General features: G+C 47.4%; 1 protein-coding gene across 3 annotated transcripts in view; it reads right to left on the minus strand.

Moving 5' to 3' along the window:
• Window positions 1–20,818, minus strand: part of LOC127453845 (mothers against decapentaplegic homolog 3-like) — a 63,901-nt gene that overhangs the window by 10,008 nt on the left and 33,075 nt on the right. For all 3 annotated transcript variants that reach the window (XM_051720587.1, XM_051720580.1, XM_051720596.1), the window contains exons 3-8: window positions 12,896–13,030; window positions 3,089–3,163; window positions 1,964–2,014; window positions 1,071–1,283; window positions 573–710; window positions 294–438 (exon numbers count right to left, since the gene is read on the minus strand). In XM_051720587.1, coding sequence (XP_051576547.1) covers window positions 294–438; window positions 573–710; window positions 1,071–1,283; window positions 1,964–2,014; window positions 3,089–3,163; window positions 12,896–13,030 — 757 coding nt within the window. The remainder of the gene's footprint in view (window positions 1–293; window positions 439–572; window positions 711–1,070; window positions 1,284–1,963; window positions 2,015–3,088; window positions 3,164–12,895; window positions 13,031–20,818) is intronic.

Below are 20,818 nucleotides of genomic sequence, written 5' to 3' on the forward strand. Positions count from 1 at the left end.
TTATTGTGTATTATATTCAAATCACAACTGTTTTGTTCATAATATTAAGGCATTACAATAAATGCTAATGTAAAAGTGGTAAACCAAACAAAAGAAGCATTTGTCATTTTTCAGTCAATCGGCACTTCAGACTCTTGTCTGAATCAGGGTTTAACAGGAAGCACGGTGGCTTCGGTGGTTTTGGGTAACCACTTCACAAGTGATGCAAAACTCTTTAAGCGAGTCAAAACAAGGCTACATTCCAAGAGAGATGAAAAAAAGAGATATGGTGGGAGTGATTGCAGTAACTGTACCTGTACTCGGCTCCCCAGCCCTTCACGAAGCTCATGCGAATGGTGCACATGCGGGTGAGCTGGTACACGGCCTCAAAGCCTTGATTCACAGACTGGGCCAACAGAGCTGCAAACTCCTGATTATTAAAGATCTTCAGATTACAGCCTGGGTGGAAATAAGGTAAAAAAAAAACAAAAAAAAAAACTGCTTTTAGCTGAATAACATGCTGAAAATGGATGTCTATTTCCACCACAGCTACTCTTTAACTCTCTGGATCTCTCAGGGTAAGGGTCTCTTACCTGGTGGAATCTTGCAGACAGTGGCAGGGTGCCAGCCGTAACGCTGGTTACAGTTGGGGCTCTGAACAAAAATGGCGCTGTCACTCAGACACTCTGCAAACACTTCACCCCCGATGTAGTACAAACGTACACCCCGGCCTGCAAAAACCAAGGTTGTCACAAGGGTACAAGTGAGAAAAATAGTAAATGCTTTTAAAGATTTTATATATATATATATATATATATATATATATATATATATATATATATATATAAAAATGAACTATTTGATCTCACTAACTGATCACTTCAACTATTTGATTAAATATTGTAAACCAAGTTTGCTAAGTAATTTCATTCAGTCTTAAAGTAGCAGAAAATATTACTTTGAAGCTATAATACATAAAAACAGTCCAGTTTCACAGATACTGAACAGTTGGAGATGAAATGCAGAAAACAGTTCGAACTTTCACTATTGTTGTCTAATTAACGAGTGATTGAGGCAGATAGTGTGTGTACCAATGTGTCTGCGCGTGAGCTCCACAGCAGCATTACGGTTGACGTTGGACAGAAGGCCCAGGCAAAAGCGCTCAGAGTTGGATGGGTCTGTGAATCCATCTACTGTTAAAGAGGGCTGGGAGGCATGGAAAGTTTCACCAACTCTCTGGTTCAGCTCATAGTATGAAATAGAGCACCAGAACGCTGGTTCACAGTATGTCACAGGCTGTAGATCTGAGAAACAGGGAGAGAGAGACTGTGAAAAAAAAAAAAAAAACAATAGAAGAAGAGAATCCGAGAGGCAAAATATACACAGAAAGAGGGAAAATAGAGAGAAAAACATACAAATGGGTGGGGATACAGATTGCCCAAAGAGACAGAGAGCACGGGAGCTGGGAACTGACACAGTGATGTCAACAGCACACGCTAATTCCCAGAAATAAAGGCTGAATCGTGGAAAGACCATCCCCACTTGGACAGAATACTACAGAAAATTACAGGCTTATGGCATGAGCCTTTCTTTCTCTTTTTCTCTCTGTCACACATGCATACACACACATACACCACTGCTGTGGAGAAGAATAAAATCACTTGGGGATCTGGGCTGTGTCTGTAAAAGCGCAATCTGATAGACAGGAATGGTAAGCCTTCCCTAGCTAAGATGGTAACTGACAGGATGTTGATCTGAATGTTTAGTGTGGGCGGTGTTTGTCCAAGTTGTTTTGGGGAAATAAAAACAATCCATTCAACAATCCATTTCCTCTGAGAGAGATTGGAAACACATTTGTGCAAACACTCATACACACTAACAGAAGTGCTCAAGTAAGCAACATACTGAAAGCAGAGACAGATTATACTTCCCTAAAACTTTTATAGACACATTCAGGTGCACACACACAAAAAGTCAGAATTACCCAAGTTATTGTGGGCAGGAGACACAGGGTTTGGTGACAGGTTTGGAGACCCTGTAAAGAAATGGAGAGATCAGTGAGTTCAATGTACACAGGACAAACACAGCATTCATTCTTGATAACATTTTTATTAATTCAGAAGTCACATTTTTTGGCTAATACAAAACTTGCCACTTGCACATGTGTTTATCTCAAGATACTGAGTGAAGGACTACTTCCTTATGCCACCGTTTAAGTCTGTTAACTAAGTCGAAACTTTGGCGAGGAACATGGCGAAATGATACAGTATAATGGAATGTGGTCAACAAACCCTTGAACTACTTCACAGCCATGCAATTATAGAAAATAATTAATTGATTATGAATGTGTCAAACAATCAAGAATTCACCAATGCCATTATTATGTGGTATTTCTGACATTAAGAGGTAGTTCCAACTCTACATTCTGATTGGACAACTTACTTATGGCATGATTATGTCTGTTAACTTTGCAAAGAATGTGGAGAAGTGATATCAATATGCTAGGAATGTGTGTCAACCAATCAGAATCAAGAATTCAACAATACTACAATTCTGTAGTTTAACTCGCATTAAGACTATGCTCACACAAATAAGTTTTTGTTTGAAAACGAATTGATTTTGCAACATTTACGCCTCTCATCCACACTAGAACAGTGATTTCCTCCACTGAAAATGGAGACTTTTGAAAAAGCTCTTCAACTACATACATTGGAAAACAATGACATTAGGAAACTGAAAAGTGAGTTTTTGAATGAAAAGTGTGGACTAGTTTGGATAAGTGTAGATGCGATCTAAAGCAGATACATCCAACTCTAAATTCTGATTGTTGAACCATGTTTGAAGGCACTGTAAAATGCTGATAAAGCTTAGTTTTGATTCAACATTCTATATTGATTCAACAAATTGCTATGTTACTAGGCAACCATACAGTTCGAACATACAGCCTATATTTCGACCAATGAACTATATTCCTACTGTAGTTGGAAGAATCGTTTACTCTTATTATACCGGAATTAATACATTTCACTATTTATTAAACATAGGTGACTTATTATATTGCTGTTGACACTGTTGTATGAAAGTACACTGTTGTATTATGTAGCATCACCTGTGTCCATGCTGCGATTCATCTGATGATCGCTGGTCTCTCCATCTTCACTGATATAGCCTGGAGGGGGCGTCTCTGAAACACACACACACACACACACACACACACACACACACACACACACACAAACAATAACATTAGATGATGGATAAAGGATTAGGCACACTTGAAACACACACAACCACATCCGGCAAAATCTAGCAGGTGCAGCGAAGACAATGACTCACAAGGGGTTTATTTTTCCTCTTCAGATTAAGATATCTGATTTGGAAAGCTGGGGTCAGTTGAGTTTCAGTAGCGGGATATGGAACATCACCCACCACCCCATTACAGTAACAGACTGCCTCCCTAAACCAAATACCATTCAGATGGAACTAATCCCAACCAAAGCCACTCCATACAAGCTCTATGAGATAATCTTCTCCTTATGTAGCCAGAAGCAGTCTTTAAATGAGTTCATTGTAAATTGTTACATGTAGGTCTGATGCAACATCGGTCAAACGTCTCTTGATTGCTCATGCAAATGTAATCATACATGACAGGAATGTGTTCTTCCATTCAGTTCTGACAAGTTCTTCCATTCAGTGTTCTTCCATTTTCTGACCATTGTTTACTGGTCAGAAAAGTAAACAGGCCTGTAGGTGGCATTACCACATGTGACTACCCTGCTGGGGGAAAAGAAAAACAGCATAGCTGGTCACCAGCACATTTTCGTTTTGAATGCTGGTCTACAACATGGGATGCTGGTTTGCTGGCGTTCCACCAAGGATTTTTGTCTAGCTTAACCAGAAAGACTTCCTTGGTTTTCCAGCATTACCTGAAAAAAACATACTAGTCAATCAGTATGTAAAAGTTTTGTTGGTGAACAACATATCTATGCTGGTCCATCAGCTAGATCAGCTCCAAACCAGCTCAAACCAGCCTTGACCACAATGGGAACTGCATGCTGTTTCAGATGGTCTTGTTAACAGGGTAAATGAATGGCTGTTGATTGTTTATGGGTGATTGTTTATGCCTGTGCATGTGTCTCAGTTTCATATTTTGTGTGTGTAGTATGGCAGAGTCCTTCAAATATACCCTGTATGTGTGTGTGTCTAAGGATCAAATCAAATCACTTTTATTGTCACACAACCATATACACAAGTGCAATAGTGGGTTTAAGTCTTGGGTGCAGTTCCGAGCAACATAGCAGTCATGACAGTGATGAGACATATACCAATTTACAATAAACATCAGATTTACACAACAAAATTTACATATCTAATATACACATAATTACACACAACACAATATACAAATAATAACATACAATGTACAGTATACAATACACACAATATAGAATACACATTATACAATAAAAATAGTATATATAGTATATATAAAATATACAGTAAGTTGTATTGTACTGTATTGACATTCAGGCTGTCGGTTGATAGTCAGTTGCCAGTGTTGTTAAGAGAGAATATAATTTATGACAGTCCAGTGTGAGATAGTAAGATTAATAAAGTGCAGTGCTGATGTATATTGATCGTGAGAGATCAAGAGTTCAAAAGTCTGATTGCTTGGGGGAAAAAGCTGTCATGAAGTCGGCTGGTGCGGGACCTGATGCTATGATACCGCCTACCTGATAGTAGCAGTAGGAGCAGCCCATGGCTCAAGTGGCTAGAGTCTCTGATGATCCTCCGAGCTTTTTTCACACACCGCCTGGTATATATGTCCTGGAGGGAGGGAAGCTCACCTCCGATGATGTGTCTGGCAGTTCGCACCACCCTTTGCAGGGCTTTGCGGTTGTGGGCGGTGCTATTGCCATACCAGGCAGTGATGCAGCCAGTCAGGATGCTCTCTACAGTGCTGGTGTAGAACCATGTGAGGATGTGGCGGTTCTTTCCAAACTTCCTCAGCCGTCTCAGGAAGAAGAGGTGCTGATGAGCCTTCTTCACAACGGCCTCAGTGTGGACGGACCATGTGAGTTCCTCTGTGATGTGGACACCGAGGAACTTGAAGCTGCTGACTCTCTCCACCGGTGCTCCATTGATGGTGATGGGACTGTGTTCTCTGTCTCTTCTCCTGAAGCCCACCACAAGCTCCTTTGTCTTGCTGACGTTGAGGGAGAGGTTGTGCTCCTGACACCAGCGTGTCAGAGTGTGCACCTCCTCTCTGTAGGCTGTTTCATCATTGTCAGTGATCAGACCTACCACCGTCGTATCATCAGCAAACTATAGGCATTGGAGCTATGTGTTGCCACACAGTCATGTGTGTACAGGGAATACAGGAGTGGGCTGAGAATACAGCCCTGTGGGTCTCCAGTGTTGAGGGTCAGTGATGAGGAGATGTTGCTGCCTATTCTAACCACCTGGCTTCTGCTTGACAGGAAGTCCAGGATCCAGCTGCACAGCGAGCTGTTTAAGCCCAGAGCCCAGAGTTTCACATCAAGCTTGGAGGGCACTATGGTGTTGAATGTTGAGCTGTAGTCTACGAACAGCATTCTCACATATGGGTTCCTTTTTTCCAGGTGGGAGAGAGCAGTGTGTAGTGTAGATGCAATGGCATCATCAGCGGAGCAGTTGTTGTGGTAAGCAAACTGCAGTGAGTCCAGTGAGGGAGGTAGCACAGAGCACATGTAATCTCTGACTAGTCTCTCAAAGCATTTGCTGATGATGGGGGTCAAAGCAACAGGACGGCAGTCATTTAAGCAAGTGATTTTGGATTGCTTTGGTACAGGCACAATGGTGGACGTTTTTGAAGCATGTGGGGACCACAGACAAGGAGAGGGAAAGGTTGAAAATGTCCGTAAAAACACCAGCCAGTTCGTTCGCGCACGCTCTGATGATGCGGTCCGGAATGCCGTCTGGACCCGCAGCTTTACGGATATTCACCCATCAGAAGGATCGGGTTACATCCGCTACAGAGACGGAGAGTGAACTAACCTCTGTAGCTCCGGCCGTGAGAGCTCTCTCCGCGAAGGCGGTGTTATTTCCCTCAAAACGAGCATAAAAAGTATTTAGCTCATCCGGGAGAGAGGCAGCGGTGTTCACGGTGTAGTTTTTATTCCCTTTAAAGTCTGAGATGATATTAATTCCCTGCCACATGCTTCTAGAGCTGTCCTTCAATCTTGTCCCTGTACTGGCGTTTGGCTGCTCTGATAGTTTTGCGGAGTGCATAACTGGCTTGTTTATTCTCCTCCGTGTTCCCGGAATTAAAAGCGGAGGTCCGCGCATCAAGTGCCGCTCGAATATCGCTATTTATCCATGGCTTCTGGTTGGGGTAGATCCGTATTGTTTTGGTCATAAAAACATCCTCTACGCACTTTCTGATGAAACACGTTATGCTATCAGCGTAAACCTCGATGTCGTCATCAGAGGCGGACCAGAACATCTCCCAGTCCACGTGATCAAAACAGTCTTGTAGCATAGAATCTGTTTGGTCCGACCAGCACTGGATCGTTCTGAGGGTGGGTGCTTCCTGTTTCAGTTTCTGCCTGTAAACGGGCAGAAGCAGAAAGGAAGAGTGGTCCGATTTGCCAAATGGTGGGGCGGGGGAGGGATTTGTAGTCATCCCGGAAGGGAGAGTAGCAATGGTCCAAAACCCAGTCCCCTCGTGTGTTGAAACTGATGTGTTGGTGGTATTTTGGTGCGATTGATTTGAAATTGGCTTTGTTAAAGTCCCTGGTCACAATGAATGCAGCCTCAGGGGGCACGGTTTCCTGCTCACTTATACTCCCATACAGTTCCTTGAGTGCCCGGTCTGTGTCGGCTTGTGGCGGGATGTACACAGCTGTGATAATGACCGCTGTGAATTCCCTCGGTAGCCAGAATGGTCGACACAGAAGCATGAGAAATTCCAGATCAGGAGAGCAGAAAGACTTAATAGAATGTACGTTCCTCTGATCACACCAGGATGTGGGTGTGTATAAGGGGTTGCACAGAATAGTGGCTTCTAAATGCAAAATGAATGTCATCAGGGCTGCCACAAAGTTGCATGATCCCAGATGTTGTTTTTCTACGATTACATCGACTATAACTAATGTACTCGACACTGTCAGTCTGAAGTAGACTAGTCACTTTTCAAGTGATTTACAAAACGCCTCCGTAGGATATACAGCGAAAGGCGGATTTCCGAAAAGTAGGGAGGTAAGGGAAGTCTCATTCATATGAATGAGGAAAGCTCTACCTGATTTGTTAGGGTTTGGTTTAGGGGTTGGGTCATAGCTTCTCTGAACAATCAGGTAGGGTTTTTCTTGTGAATATTACTGAATTGTCCAATCAGTTATTCACTCACGAATATGAATTAATCTTCCCCTGCCATCCTATGCTTCAGAAACTTGTCAGTAGGTGTGGTGGCCAATGGCTTTGCACTGAAAGAGCGAAGTGGCTTAAATGTACTTTGATAACGATGACAGATGCTACAGGAACCTCCAATATATGCAAAGTGTCCTTCAAAAATAATAGAAATTCTAATGCTATGCATAATCATTTACAAAGGCACCCGCTGGCACTAGTTAGTGATTTCCAACATGATCAGAATAACTTTGTGTGTTTACACATCTAACCTGGTTGCTGTTCGTTCCTTTAAGAACACGATTCGGCGACAGTTAGAAAAGCGCTTCAAGTTGAAGTGCAATGACATGATGAAATGCATCCCCGTCCCGTGTCTGCCTGTAATCATCTGTACAAGTGACTGCAAGATGAGGGGGAACTGCCTGCAGCTACAGGTGTCCAGGCTACACTAAAATATGTTCAAACACTTGTTATCTTTTAGCTTTGTTACAGCTCGACGTATGCCTACCTATTGTTGCACATTTCTAATAAAAAGGTGCTTATGATGAGATAACATAATGGCTCCGGATGAGTCCGCCGGCTCGTCTCACGGCGAGTTCAACCTCTTATTCGGAGCCCGCGAAGGTGATGAGCTCTCGAGCGCAGCATCGGAGAGCGGGCTCGTCCAGTCAGATGCGGAAGCCTCAGCTGGGCTCCTCCCTTCGGGTGCAGTCGCCCAGTCACAAGCTGATGCGGAGATGACGGACATGATTTCCCGGGCAGCCGTGAGCGTAGGGCTAGAGTGGAACCTTCCGCTCTCCCCTGAACCCTCGCGGATCAATGATTGGTTCCTGGCCTCGCGGCGCCACTCACAGTCACGCCCCGCCCCAGTTCATTTCTTCCCCGAAGTGCACGAGGAGCTGACAAGGTCATGGGAGGCACCTTTTACTGCCCGGTCCCGATCTTTCAGCTCCCCCGCCCTCACTACCCTCGATGGTGGGACGGCCAAGGGCTATTCGGCAATCCCCCTGGTGGATAAGGCGCTCGCGGTGCACCTATGCCCACAGAGCGGTGCCACCTGGCGCAGGTGCCCAAAGCTCCCGTCCAAGGCCTGTAGGTTAATGTCATCCCTGACGGCCAAAGCCTAGGGTGCCGCTAGACAAGCCGCCTCCCCCTGCACGCCATGGCTCTCCTGCAAGTCCACCAAGCCAAGGCGCTAAAGGAACTGCACAAGGGTAGTTCCGCCCTGGGATTGATGCAGGAGCTGCGCTCGGCGACCGACCTCGCTCTCCGGGCGACGAAGGTCTCTCGGGCGGGCGATGTCCACCTTGGTGGTCCAGGAGTGCCACATTAGGCTCAACCTGGTCGAGATGGGAGAGGCAGACAAGGCACGGTTCCTTGGCGCCCCCATTTCCCAGGTTGGCCTGTTCGGTGACACCGTCGAGGACTTTGCCCAGCAGTTTTCAGCGGTGAAGCAGCAGACGGAGGCTATCCGGCACATTCTGCCCCGGCGCGGCTCAAGATCCCGCACCCCGCCTGCTCGTCGCCAAGGGCGTCCCCTAGTGGTGACTGCACCGTTCCAGCCCCTGCGGCCCGGCCCCGGCATGGAGCCCACCGCAGGAAGCAGATGCCACCCGTCTCATGGTCGGTCACCAAGAACCCACGAAAGGCTTAGAAGCGCCCCTGAGACGGGCGACCCAGGGATGACGAAACCCGCTGCTCTGGAGCTGGTAAGCAGACCACTCCACCCCCCGGTGGAGGGACAGGAGGAGAATATTTTGTTACCTTTGCATTTAATTGCGCCGCATGCCCAAGTGGCTGCAGTACCCAAGAGTTCAGCAAGAGTGGTTTCCTTGTTCCCTGGGTCACATACCCGGTGTGCACGGCCGTCATCATGACCACCGTCCACCACTCCATTTTGTCAGGTTTGGCGCTCTAGCGGCGGTCTCCCTGCCCCTGCGAGCCCAGATGTGGCACAAATCCGCCCCCGATGTGACAGTCTCCATGGGTCACGAGGACAGGCCTCTTCCTCCCCCGTCCCAGGCTGTTCCGGGGGTGGTGACAAGGAGCCAGGTAAGTGCTTCGATGTCCCTGAACTCAGCACGGCAACGACACGGTGTGGCACCTCAGGCTCCGCCCCGCAGCGAGGCCCCACCCACCGGTACGTCCGACGAAACTGTCCCCTTGGTCCCCCCTGCCTGGAGCTTGGACGTGTGGCTTGTGCTTTCCAACCCGTCACGATGGTTGGTCCGGACCGTCCGACTCGGCTACATGATTCAGTTCACCAGGCGTCCACCCAGGTTCAGCGGCATCCACTTCACCTCGATGAAGGGCAAGAACACTGCTACCTTGCGCGGAGATCGCTACCCTCCTACGGAAGGATGCGATAGAGCCTGTCCCTCCGGCCGAGATGAAGAAGGGGTTTTACAGCCCCTATTTCACTGTACCGAGAAAAGGCGGTGGGTTGCGGCCAATCTTGGACCTGCGAGTACTGAACCGGGCTTCACACCGACTCCCGTTCAAGATGCTGACGCAAAAATGCATTCTGGCGAGCATCCGGCATCAAGATTGGTTCGCGGCAGTAGACCTGAAGGACGCGTACTTCCACGTCTCGATTCTACCTCGACACAGACCTTTCCTGCGGTTTGCATTCGAGGGTTGGGTGTATCAGTACAAGGTCCTCCCTTTCGGCCTGTCGTTGTCCCCTCGCGTCTTCACGAAGGTCGCAGAGGCAGCCCTTGCCCCGCTAAGGGAAGTGGGCATTCGCATCCTCAACTATCTCGACGATTGGCTAATCCTAGCTCAATCTCGGGATGTGTTGTGTGCACACAGGGACCTGGTGCTCTCGCACCTCAGCCGACTAGGCCTTCGGGTCAACTGGGAAAAGAGCAAGCTCCTCCCGGTTCAGAGCATCTCTTTTCTCGGCTTGGAGTTGGACTCAGTCTCGTTGACGGTGCGCCTCACGAACGAGCACGCACAGTCGGTGCTGACCTGTTTGAAGGCATTCAGACAGAAGACTGAAACTGTTTCAGAGGCTCCTGGGGCATATGGCATCCTCAGCGGTGGCCACTCCGCTCGGGTTGATGCATATGAGACCGCTTCAGCACTGGCTTCAGTGCGCTGGCTACGAGGCACACAGTGGTCTGCCTGTCACACACCGCCAGTTCACGTAACACAGTTCAGCCAGTTGCGGCGTTTCGTATAGGGACCCCTAGTGTCACTACATCGACACAATGTCGAGTGAGTGACAGATAGGGAATGTCCTGTTTACTTGCGTAACCTCCGTTCCCTGATGGAGGGAACGAGACGTTGTGTCCCTCCTGCCACAACGCTGAACTATCCGCTGAAATGGCCGGGACCTTGTCTTGGCTCCTCAGCACAAAACCTGAATGAGTGGTTGCATACCAGCTCCTTTTATACCCGTATGTCCAGGGGAGCGGTATGCAAATACCACTCGCCAATTTTCATTGGCCTTTTATCAAAGACCAGAGGTGTTTCGGGCTCCCAAGAGTGACCCCTAGTGTCACTACATCGACACAACGTCTCGTTCCTTCCATCAGGGAACGGAGGTTACGCAAGTAGCTCAATGGTTCTACAGTATAATACCGCCCTCTAGGAGTTAAATAAAAAGAGTTTATTGTGTGACATGACTAGGCTATGCAGAGAGACGGACACTTCAGAAGCTAATTTAAAACATTGACAGAGTAAAGCATAGGTATGTATATAGTACGTGTTATTATTACAAATAGTCATGGTATAATAAATAATTTAACACAACCAAAATGTAATAGTAGGTGGTTTGATCATTCTTTTGTTAATAAAAAAAAAATTGCACTGGAGAACTGCATTGCTGACAAGATTAGCTGTTTAATTGGTTAGAACAATGTTACAAAGTGAAGGATGGAAACTGCTTAACTGTCATCTTATTTTAATTAAGAATTTGTGCAGATCCAAATCATTTTTATTTTCGGGCGTTTAAGGGCATCCAATTTGATACAGTCAGGTAATAAACATGAGCACTTTGAATAGGTTTTGTTGCTAAGTACAAAAATAAGTTAATCATCAGTAGGAATTCATAATTTCACGTTAATGTCAACCATGTGTGAAAATGCTGCCTGAGTTTTTGCTTTTGCTCAGCCGATCACTTGCTTCAGAAGACAAAGCACGAGCACAGTACATTGCGAGAATGCACATGCACAGGAACAGCCCATTTACCATTTTATATTATTTTGATGATAATGTTTTCCATCTGTTCTGACAAAATAAACTTCTGTCCAAGCTTATGATGTAGTTATGTGCAAAAGTAGCATAAGAACACAGTAAAATATATAAATCTGAAATATAAATCACTTTTCTCTCTTCCTTTCTTGTAAATCATTCCTATCTTTCATATGACAATAAATTAAAAGATATTGTCAGTAGTGATTAAGCATACAGTAGCTATTTGGCTTTGTAAGGGAGTGTTTTATGTTACCACTGAACAACAAACACATTTGACCTGTAATATATTAATATTTTAGTTAATTTCAGATGGCAAAGGCTTTGAAGATGGTCTCAGTGTGGGAGTACTTTATTGAAGTATCGCTAGGGAAAGCACAATGTCAAATCTGTCACAGACTAATCAGCATGGGGGCATGTTCATTTTGTTATAAAGCACTATTTTACAATGAGTGAAAAGTTTTCATTCATATAATTGATTTTAAAAACTATCACAGATTAATCAGCTATCGGCCTGTTTTGCCAGCTTAGTTATTGGTATTGGCAAAACCCACTATCGGTCAAACTCTAAATGACAGGTCTACCATTAGGCTACTTTAAACACCTATTTATATCAAATAGGAACTTTTATTATTTATTCAAAAGTTTTTGAATCACTTTGCATCAAAATGTGTAGGCTATATCATCATATATCAACCAAAAATTTCAAGAATAAATTTTTGCTTATATCGCCCACCCCTACCACATGGTCTTTTTAATACGTAAACCCTTTTTTGTTGTTTTTCCAGAATTTATTTTTTTTGTCTCACTATACTGTGATATATACAGTTACAATGAAATAAAATTACTAATAACGTGATACAGAATTTAGGTCACATCGCCCACCCCTGTGTGTGTTTAAGACAGTGTCTGTTTGTCTAACTGCTTTTCAGTGTCCTCTCTGTTTCATGTCCAGCAGTGATTTGTTCTCTCTCGTGCTGTGCAGCGCTCTGGCTGAATGGAGGCCAGTGGAGTAGACTGCTGCTCTCACCGCCCATATCCTGCCACCAGAGAGATCCACCCACAGCCTACCAGACCAGGGAGACTACAGATACAGACTAAACTTATTCTATTAGGCCTGGAAAACATTTACAAAAATGTAGAAAAACCAACACTTGGGATCATGCATCTTTGTGGCAGCCCTGATGACATCAATTTTGCATTTAGAATCCACTTGACGTTATTTCGCTTGGCATTTCTCATGTTTCACCAGGGGTTCTAGGCTGCTTGGCATTTATATAAAAGTATAACTCTAAAATTAAGTGTCTTGTATTAGTGTATAATTGCCTTCTACCTGGTATGTAGTTGCTCTGGGGCTCGATGCCTGCGGGGAAAATTGTGTTTTCTGGGATGGAGTGACTGTAGTCATCCAGAGGAGGAAACTCACTGGGGATTTCAGTGTGACGAGGCACCAGCACTGGGGGAAGAACTGCAGAGAGAGAGAGAGAGAGAGAGAGAGAGAGAGTGAGACCTAATAATACCTATTACACCAAACACTCATGTTTTGAACCATAACCAGAACAACATGCTGCATATAATTGTCTTATATTGATATTTATGCTGAGTGTATACATTTAATTTTTAATATACAACATCATTATAAATTATGTCATCCCCTTATTTTAAGGACTTCTTATCTGTTTATTCTCAAAACAACCATGCCACATATCGATGATACATACCGCAATATCACATACTGTACATAAACAATAAACATACTCTGCTCTGAATACACTGCTCATGTCACACAGTCACCATGCCCATACAGATAGTATTCGATTACATCATCAAACACGCCCCCGCCACCCTTTTGGATGGAGACACTGGAAAACAAATCACTGTATTTCTCCAGTACCAACAAGACAAATAAAGAAATTCGAAACATTGGTACCACAACAAACATTTAAGTTTGTATACAAACGATGGATAATATTTCACAAAGGTGATATGAGAAGATACATATAAAGATAAACTTAATTGGTGGATTGGATCCTTCCAATCCACAACTTGTAAGAAAAACGCTTCTGATATTACCCACGTGCTGTGATGTCCTCAATACTTCATGCACACTGTTAGTGCTCACACGAGCCAGGGAAGATATTCAAAAAGCATGTATTATTTCATCTGTGAATGGTGACTGTGCTGGACAGTGGATATTAAAAGTTTACCGATGGGAAAGAACAATCGAGAAGATGCCACTGCAATGGAATGTTAGCAACTACAACTAATTATAGCATACGCTAAATGACACAACTAAATATTTCTTTACATGCTGACATTATGTATGCAAATGCTACTCTATTCAGATAAAGACATACAAGATGTTACTGGGTCTGGACTACAGTATGTATCTGTTACCCAGAAGTCACTGAGCTCAAAGTAATGCACAAATATTTGTACTGAAATATCGCTTTTATCTGTTTTGTAGGTTCAACGCCTGCCGTGGGATTCCCCTCCATTGTAAATCAAGTCAAGTAATTTTTATTTGTATGCGCCTTTCACAACACACATCGTTTCAAAGCAGCTTTACAGAAGATCAGGCATTAACAGAAAATGAAACTGTAATATCTATAATGTCTTAGGGTCATCATTGTGTAGTTTGATAAAATACGATTGTGAATTGTGTTTAAAAATAAGTAATTAAATAATAATTGTATTTATAACCCCAGTAAGCAAGCCAAAGTTGACTGTAGCAAGGAACACAAACTCCATAAGATGTTGGTTAATGGAGAAAAATAACCTTGGGAGAAACCAGGCTCACTGTGGGGCCAGTTCCCCTCTGGCTAACATCATGAATATAATGCCAATATTACTTATGTATAGTGCAAGTCATGGTTTAAAATTATTAAACTAAGTAAGTGTTAAGGGTCAGTGCTTAAACAAAGATTTTGTTAGAACTGTAAGATTTATGACTAATGTCTTTGAAGTCCATCCTGGATTAACTGCAGAAGTTCATATAGATGCAACTGTCCTTGTTAGCTGGCTAGAAAAGGGTTAAAAGGGTTTTGCTGGCAATTAATTGATAGTCTATGTATTCCATTTCAAGAGTGTAGTCCATCATTAGACCGAGGTGATGCAAGCAGAGATCAGTTAGATGCATCGCAGTTCAACCGGCAGGTAATTTCGGTGAGGTTCCAAGGTTCAGGCAGTGGCATATGAAATATCCCATGTCTTATGGTTGGAGTTGACATGAGTTCATCCTCTGAAGTCCATCGTAATAGACTGAAGTGATGTTTTGGCTGACTGATGTGCTGTAAACTGTTTTATTTTGTAAAGATTTAACGCTGCTGTACGCTATTAGCTCATTTCATTAACCATGTATAAAGAAGATATAAAACTGATAAACGGGCTTCATTTGTAATCATTACTTTTCTGTTTATTGTCATTTTACAGATTCATAGCATATCACATTCATAAATAAAGAAGGATTTCTTTATTCCATTTATTCATAGTCTCATAGCTCTGTCTTCGCTGATACCTGCTGCTTTTACAATGACTGAGTGTGTTTACTCCAGACTTTAGAGACGAGACCCAGCCAAGTTTTGTATTACATTGAATGTAACACTGTCTACTAAAAATAAATGTAATGAGACGCAATCACACCATTAACCGTTTTGGAGTTTTCAATAAATAAGAGCCTAAACACAAGATAGATAAGGGCCAATGGGGGGAATTTGGCCAGGACACCGGGGTTATACCCTTACTCTTTACAAGAAGTGCCATGGGATTTTTAATGACCACAGAGAGTCAAGACCTCGGTTTAACGTCTCATCCGAAAGACATTGTTTTTTGTTTTTTATACAGTATAGTGTCCCCGTCACTATACTGGGGCATTAGGACTCACACAGACCACAGGGTGAGCACCCCCTGCTGGCCTCAATAATACCACTTCCAGCAGCAACCTTAGTTTCCTATCTGTCACTCACTCGATGTTGTGTCGATGTAGTGACACTAGGGGTCAATCTTGGGAGCCCAAGACACCTCTGGTCTTTGATAAAAGGCCAATGAAAATTGGCGAGTGGTATTTGCATGCCACTCCCCCGGACATATGGTATAAAAGGAGCTGGTATGCAACCACTCATTCAGATTTTCTCTTCGGAGCCGAACGGTCATGCTCACTGAGCTGAATTACTACTGTTCATTCACCTCTGCTGGATCTGACGGCGCATTTCAGTGGCTTCTCCCTCCTCTGCACTGGTGCACTGCAGAGAACGCCCCTGGGCGCTTCGGCAGAAAAAAGAGAGTATATTTTCTGAAAGAGTTTATTTCTCTAAAAGACTATATTTCTCTAAAGAGCGGCACACACGGAACGTCTTTTTAAAGACCCCTTTCCAATTGTGTGTTATTCCTGGTTATCCCGGAGGCAGCGTTCGTGGATGGTTCATGTTCTCACTGCGAGAACATGACCATGGCAAAGTTGCGGTCAGCGGCTCCCCGCCTCGGTCCTTCTACCTACAGGTTTGAGGCCAGCGCGGCTAGCACTGGGGGCGATTTGGGGACCCCAATGGGATCGCCTCCGCTGGGTCCCCAGCACGCTCGTCTGCCCCAGTCGGGCTTCTGGATGAGTCTGCCGGCTCGTCTCACGGCGAGTCTGGACTCTTGTTCGGAGCCAGCGAAGATGATGAGCTCTCGAGTGCAGCATCGGAGAGCGGGCTTGTCCAGTCGGATGCAGAAGCCTCAGCTGGTCTCCCCCCATCGGGGACGATTGCCCAGTCACAGGCTGATACAGAGATGACGGACATGCTTTCCCGGGCGGCCGCGAGCGTCGGGTTAGAGTGGAACCCTCCACTCTCCCCTGAACCCTCGAGGCTCGATGATTGGTTCCTAGGCTCGCGGTGTCGCTCAAAGCAGCCATGCCCCGCTCCAGTGCCTTTCTTCCCGGAAGTGCACAAGGAGCTGACGAAATCGTGGGGGGCACCTTTTACTGCCCGGCCCTGATTCCTCAGTTCCCCTGCCCTCACTATCCTCGATGGCAGGGTGGCCAGGGGCTATACGGCGATCCCCCCGGTGGATAAGGTGCTCGCGGTGCACCTATGCCCGTAGAGCGACGCCACCTGGCGCGGACACCCTAAGCTCCCATCTAAGCCCTGTAGGTTCACATCATCCCTGATGGCTAAAGCCTACAGTGCTGCTGGACAAGCTGCCTCTGCCCTGCACGCCATGGCTCTCCTGCAGGTCCACCAAGCCAAGGCGCTAAAAGAACTGCACGAGGGTAGTACCACCCCAGATCTGATGCAGGAACTGCGCTCGGCGACCGACCTCGCTCTCCGAGTGACGAAGGTCACAGCGCGGTCTCTCGGGCGGACGATGGCCACATTAGTGGTCCAGGAGCACCACCTTTGGCTCAACCTGGTCGAGATGGGTGAGGCCAACAAGACACAGTTCCTTGCTGCCCCCATTTCCCAGGCTGGCCTATTCGGCGACACCGTCGTGGACTTTGCCCAGCAGTTCTCGGCAGTGAAGCAGCAAACGGAGGCTATCCTGCATATCCTGCCCCGGTGCGGCTCAAGATCCCGCACCCCATTTGCTCGTTGCCAAGGGTGTCCCCCTGTGGTGACTGCACCGGCTCCGCCACAGCCCACCCCTTCGGCCGGGCGTGGAGCCCACCATAGAAGCAGACGTCACCCATCTCACAGTCAGCCGCTAAGAACCCATGGAGGTCGTCAAAGCGCCCCTGAGACGGGCAATCCAGGGTAGAAAAAACCGACTCATCTGGAGCTGGTAAGAAGACCACTCCATCCCCCGGTGGAGGGCTGGGTGGAGAATCTTTTGTTGCCTTTTTGTTTGATTTCGCTGCATGCTCAAGTGGCTGTGGTACCTAACAGTTCAGCAAAAGAGCGGTTACCTTCTTCCCTGGGTCACATACCCAGTGTACACGGTCGTCATCACGACTACCATCCACGGGTTTTTCCTTGCAGGATTGGTGCTGCAGCGGTGGTCTTCCCGCCCCTGAGCGCCCAGCTGCCCCCTATGTAACAGTCTCCACGGGTTACAAGGACAGGCCTCTTCCTCCCCCCGTCCCAGGCTATTCCGGTGGTGGTCACAAGGAGCCAGGTAAGTGCTTCGATGTCCCTAGACTCAGCACGGCCACGACATGGTGTGGCACCTCGAGCTCCGCCCCACCGCGAGGCCCCACCTGCCAGTACGTCCAACGACGTTGTCCCCTTTGTCCCCCTTGCACAGAACTTGGATGCGTGGCTTGCGCTTTCCAATCCGTCGCGATGGCTGGTCTGGACCGTCCGACTTGGCTACGCGATTCAGTTCTCCAGGCACCCGTCCAGGTTCAGCAGTATCCGCTTCACCTTGGTGAAGGACGAAAATGCTGCTACCTTGTGTGTGGAGATCGCTACCCTCCTACGGATGGACGTGATAGAACCTGTCCCTCCGGCCAAGATGAAGAAGGGGTTTTACAGCCCCTACTTCATCGTACCGAAAAAAGGTGGTGGGTTGCGGCCAATCTTGGACCTGCAAGTACTGAACCGGGCTTCACACAGACTCCCGTTCAAGATGCTGACGCAAAAACGCATTCTGGCGAGCGTCCGGCATCAAGATTGGTTCGCGGCGGTAGACCTGAAGGACGCGTACTTCCACGTCTCGATCCTTCCTCGACACAGACCCTTCCTGTGGTTTGCATTCGAGGGTCAGGCATATCAGTACAAGGTCCTCCCTTTCGGCCTGTCCCTGTCTCCTTGCATCTTCATGAAGGTCGCAGAGGCAGCCCTTGCCCCGATAAGGGAAGTGGGCATTCACATTTTCAACTATCTCGATGACTGGCTAATCCTAGCTCACTCTCGGTACATGTTATGCGCACACAGGGACTTGGTGCTCTCACACCTCAGCCGACTAGGCCTTCGGGTCAACTGGGAAAAGAGCAAGCTCCTCCCGGTTCAGAGCATCTCTTTCCTCGGTTTGGAGTTGGACTCAGTCTCTTTGAGAGCGCGCCTCACGAACGAGCGCGCCCAGTCGGAAAACAGCGGTTCCACTGAAATTTTTTCAGAGGCTCCTGGGGCATATGGCATCCTCAGCGGTAGCCACCCCGCTCGGGTTGATGCATATGAGACCGCTTCAGCACTGGCTTCAGACTCAATTCCCAAGATGGGCATGGTGCCGCGGGACACATCGCGTGGTCATAACGCCGGTCTGTCACCGTCTTTTCAGCCCTTGGACCGACCTCTCGTTTCTACGGGCAGGTTTTCCCCTAGAACTGGTCTCCAGGCATGTCGTGGTCACGTCAGATGCCTCCAAAACGGGCTGGGGCGCTGTTTGCAACGGGCACATCAACTGCCTCGAGTTGTTGTCAATTCTGCTCGCCCTGCGGAGGTTTCGGCCGTTGATCCAGGGCAAGCACGTGTTAGTTTGGACAGACAACACGGCAACGGTAGCATATGTCAACCACCAAGGCGGTCTGCGCTCTCATTCTATGTCACAACTCGCCTGCCGTCTCCTCCTCTGGAGTCAGCAGCACTTCAAGTCACTGCGAGCCACTCACATCCCGGGCAACCTCAACACTACAGCGGACACGCTGTCATGGCAGGTTACCTCAGGGGAGAGTGGAGACTCCACCCTCAGGTGGTCCAGCTGATTTGGAGTCGATTCGGACAGGCACAGGTGGACCTGTTCGCCTCCCAAGAATCCTCCTACTGCCCGCTCTGGTACGCCCTGACTGAGGCCCCCCTCAGCATAGACGCGCTGGCACACAGTTAGCCCCCTGGCCTGCGCAAATATGCGTTTCCCCCAGTGAGCCTACTTGCACAGACCCTGTGCAAGGTCAGGGAGGATGAGGAGCAGGTCGTCCTGGTAGCACCCTACTGGCCCACCCAGACGTGGTTCTTGGACCTCACGCTCCTCGCGACAGCCCCCCCCCCCCGGTGAATTCCCATGAGGAAGGACCTTCTTTCTCATGGACAGGGCACCATCTGGCACCCACGACCAGACCTCTGGAATCTCCATGACTGGCTCCTGGATGGGACACAGAAGACCTAAGCGGTGGTAGACACAATCACTCAGGCTAGGGCCCCCTCTACGAGGCGCCTGTATGCCTTTAAGTGGCGTCTGTTCACTAAGTGGTGTTCCCAGAGATGCGCAGTCGGATCAGTGCTTTCCTTCCTGCAGGAGAGGTTGGAAGGGAGGCTGTCCCCTTCCACCTTGAAGGTGTACGTTGCCGCCATAGCAGCACACCATGACGCAATCGACGGTAAGTCCTAGGGAAGCATGACCTGATCATCAGGTTCCTGAGAGGCGCCAGGAGGCTGAAACCCTCCAGACCGCGCCTCGTTCCCTCATGGGACCTCTCTGTAGTTATTTAGGGTCTACAGAGAGCCCCCTTTGAGCCTTTGCAGTCAGCTGAGCTTAAGGCACTCTCCTTGAAGACTGCCCTCCTGACTGTGCTCACTTCCATCAAGAGGGTAGGAGAATTGCAAGCGTTCTCTGTCAGCGAAACGTGCCTGGAGTTCGGTCCGGGCTACTCTCACGTGATCCTGAGACCCCGACCGGGCTATGTGCCCAAGGTTCCCACGACCCCTTTTAGGGATCATGTGGTGAACCTGCGAGCGCTGCCCCAGGAGGAGGCAGACCCAGCCCTATCGTTGCTGTGTCCGGTGCGCCCTTTACGCATCTATTTGGATCGCACGCAGAGCTTTAGAATCTCTGAGCAGCTCTTTGTCTGCTTTGGTGCACAGCGGAAAGGAAGTGCTGTCTCCAAGCAGAGGATTGCCCACTGGCTCATTGACGCCATAGCTATGGCATATCATGCCCAGGACATGCCACCCCCGGTAGGGCTACAAGCCCATTCTACCAGGGGTGTAGCGGCCTCCTGGGCCCTGGCCAGGGGTGCCTCTCTAACAGACATTTGCAGAGCAGCGGGCTAGGCAACACCCATCACCTTTGCGAGGTTCTACAACCTCCGGGTGGAACCGGTTTCGTCCCAGGTAGTGGCACACAATACAAGCGGATAAGCCCGGGATAGCCGGCCAGGTGTATCGCTTGCACATTGCGCCTTCCACCTCTTTTGAGCTGAAGATATGCGCCATTAATGTTCCCTGGTTGACTTCCTCCGAGCCCTGTGAAAGTCGAGTTTTCAGAGACTCGCTGCCGGCCCAGTACAAGTGCTAACTAAGAGCCCTGTTCTGGGGTAGGTGCTCCGCATATGGCGGTTCCCTGTAAGGTAAAACCCCATGCGATGTATATCTTCTGCTAATTCGTTTCCCTGTTGGCAAAC

The sequence above is a fragment of the Myxocyprinus asiaticus genome, chromosome 2, assembly GCF_019703515.2.
Source record: "Myxocyprinus asiaticus isolate MX2 ecotype Aquarium Trade chromosome 2, UBuf_Myxa_2, whole genome shotgun sequence".
Lineage (NCBI taxonomy): Eukaryota > Metazoa > Chordata > Actinopteri > Cypriniformes > Catostomidae > Myxocyprinus > Myxocyprinus asiaticus.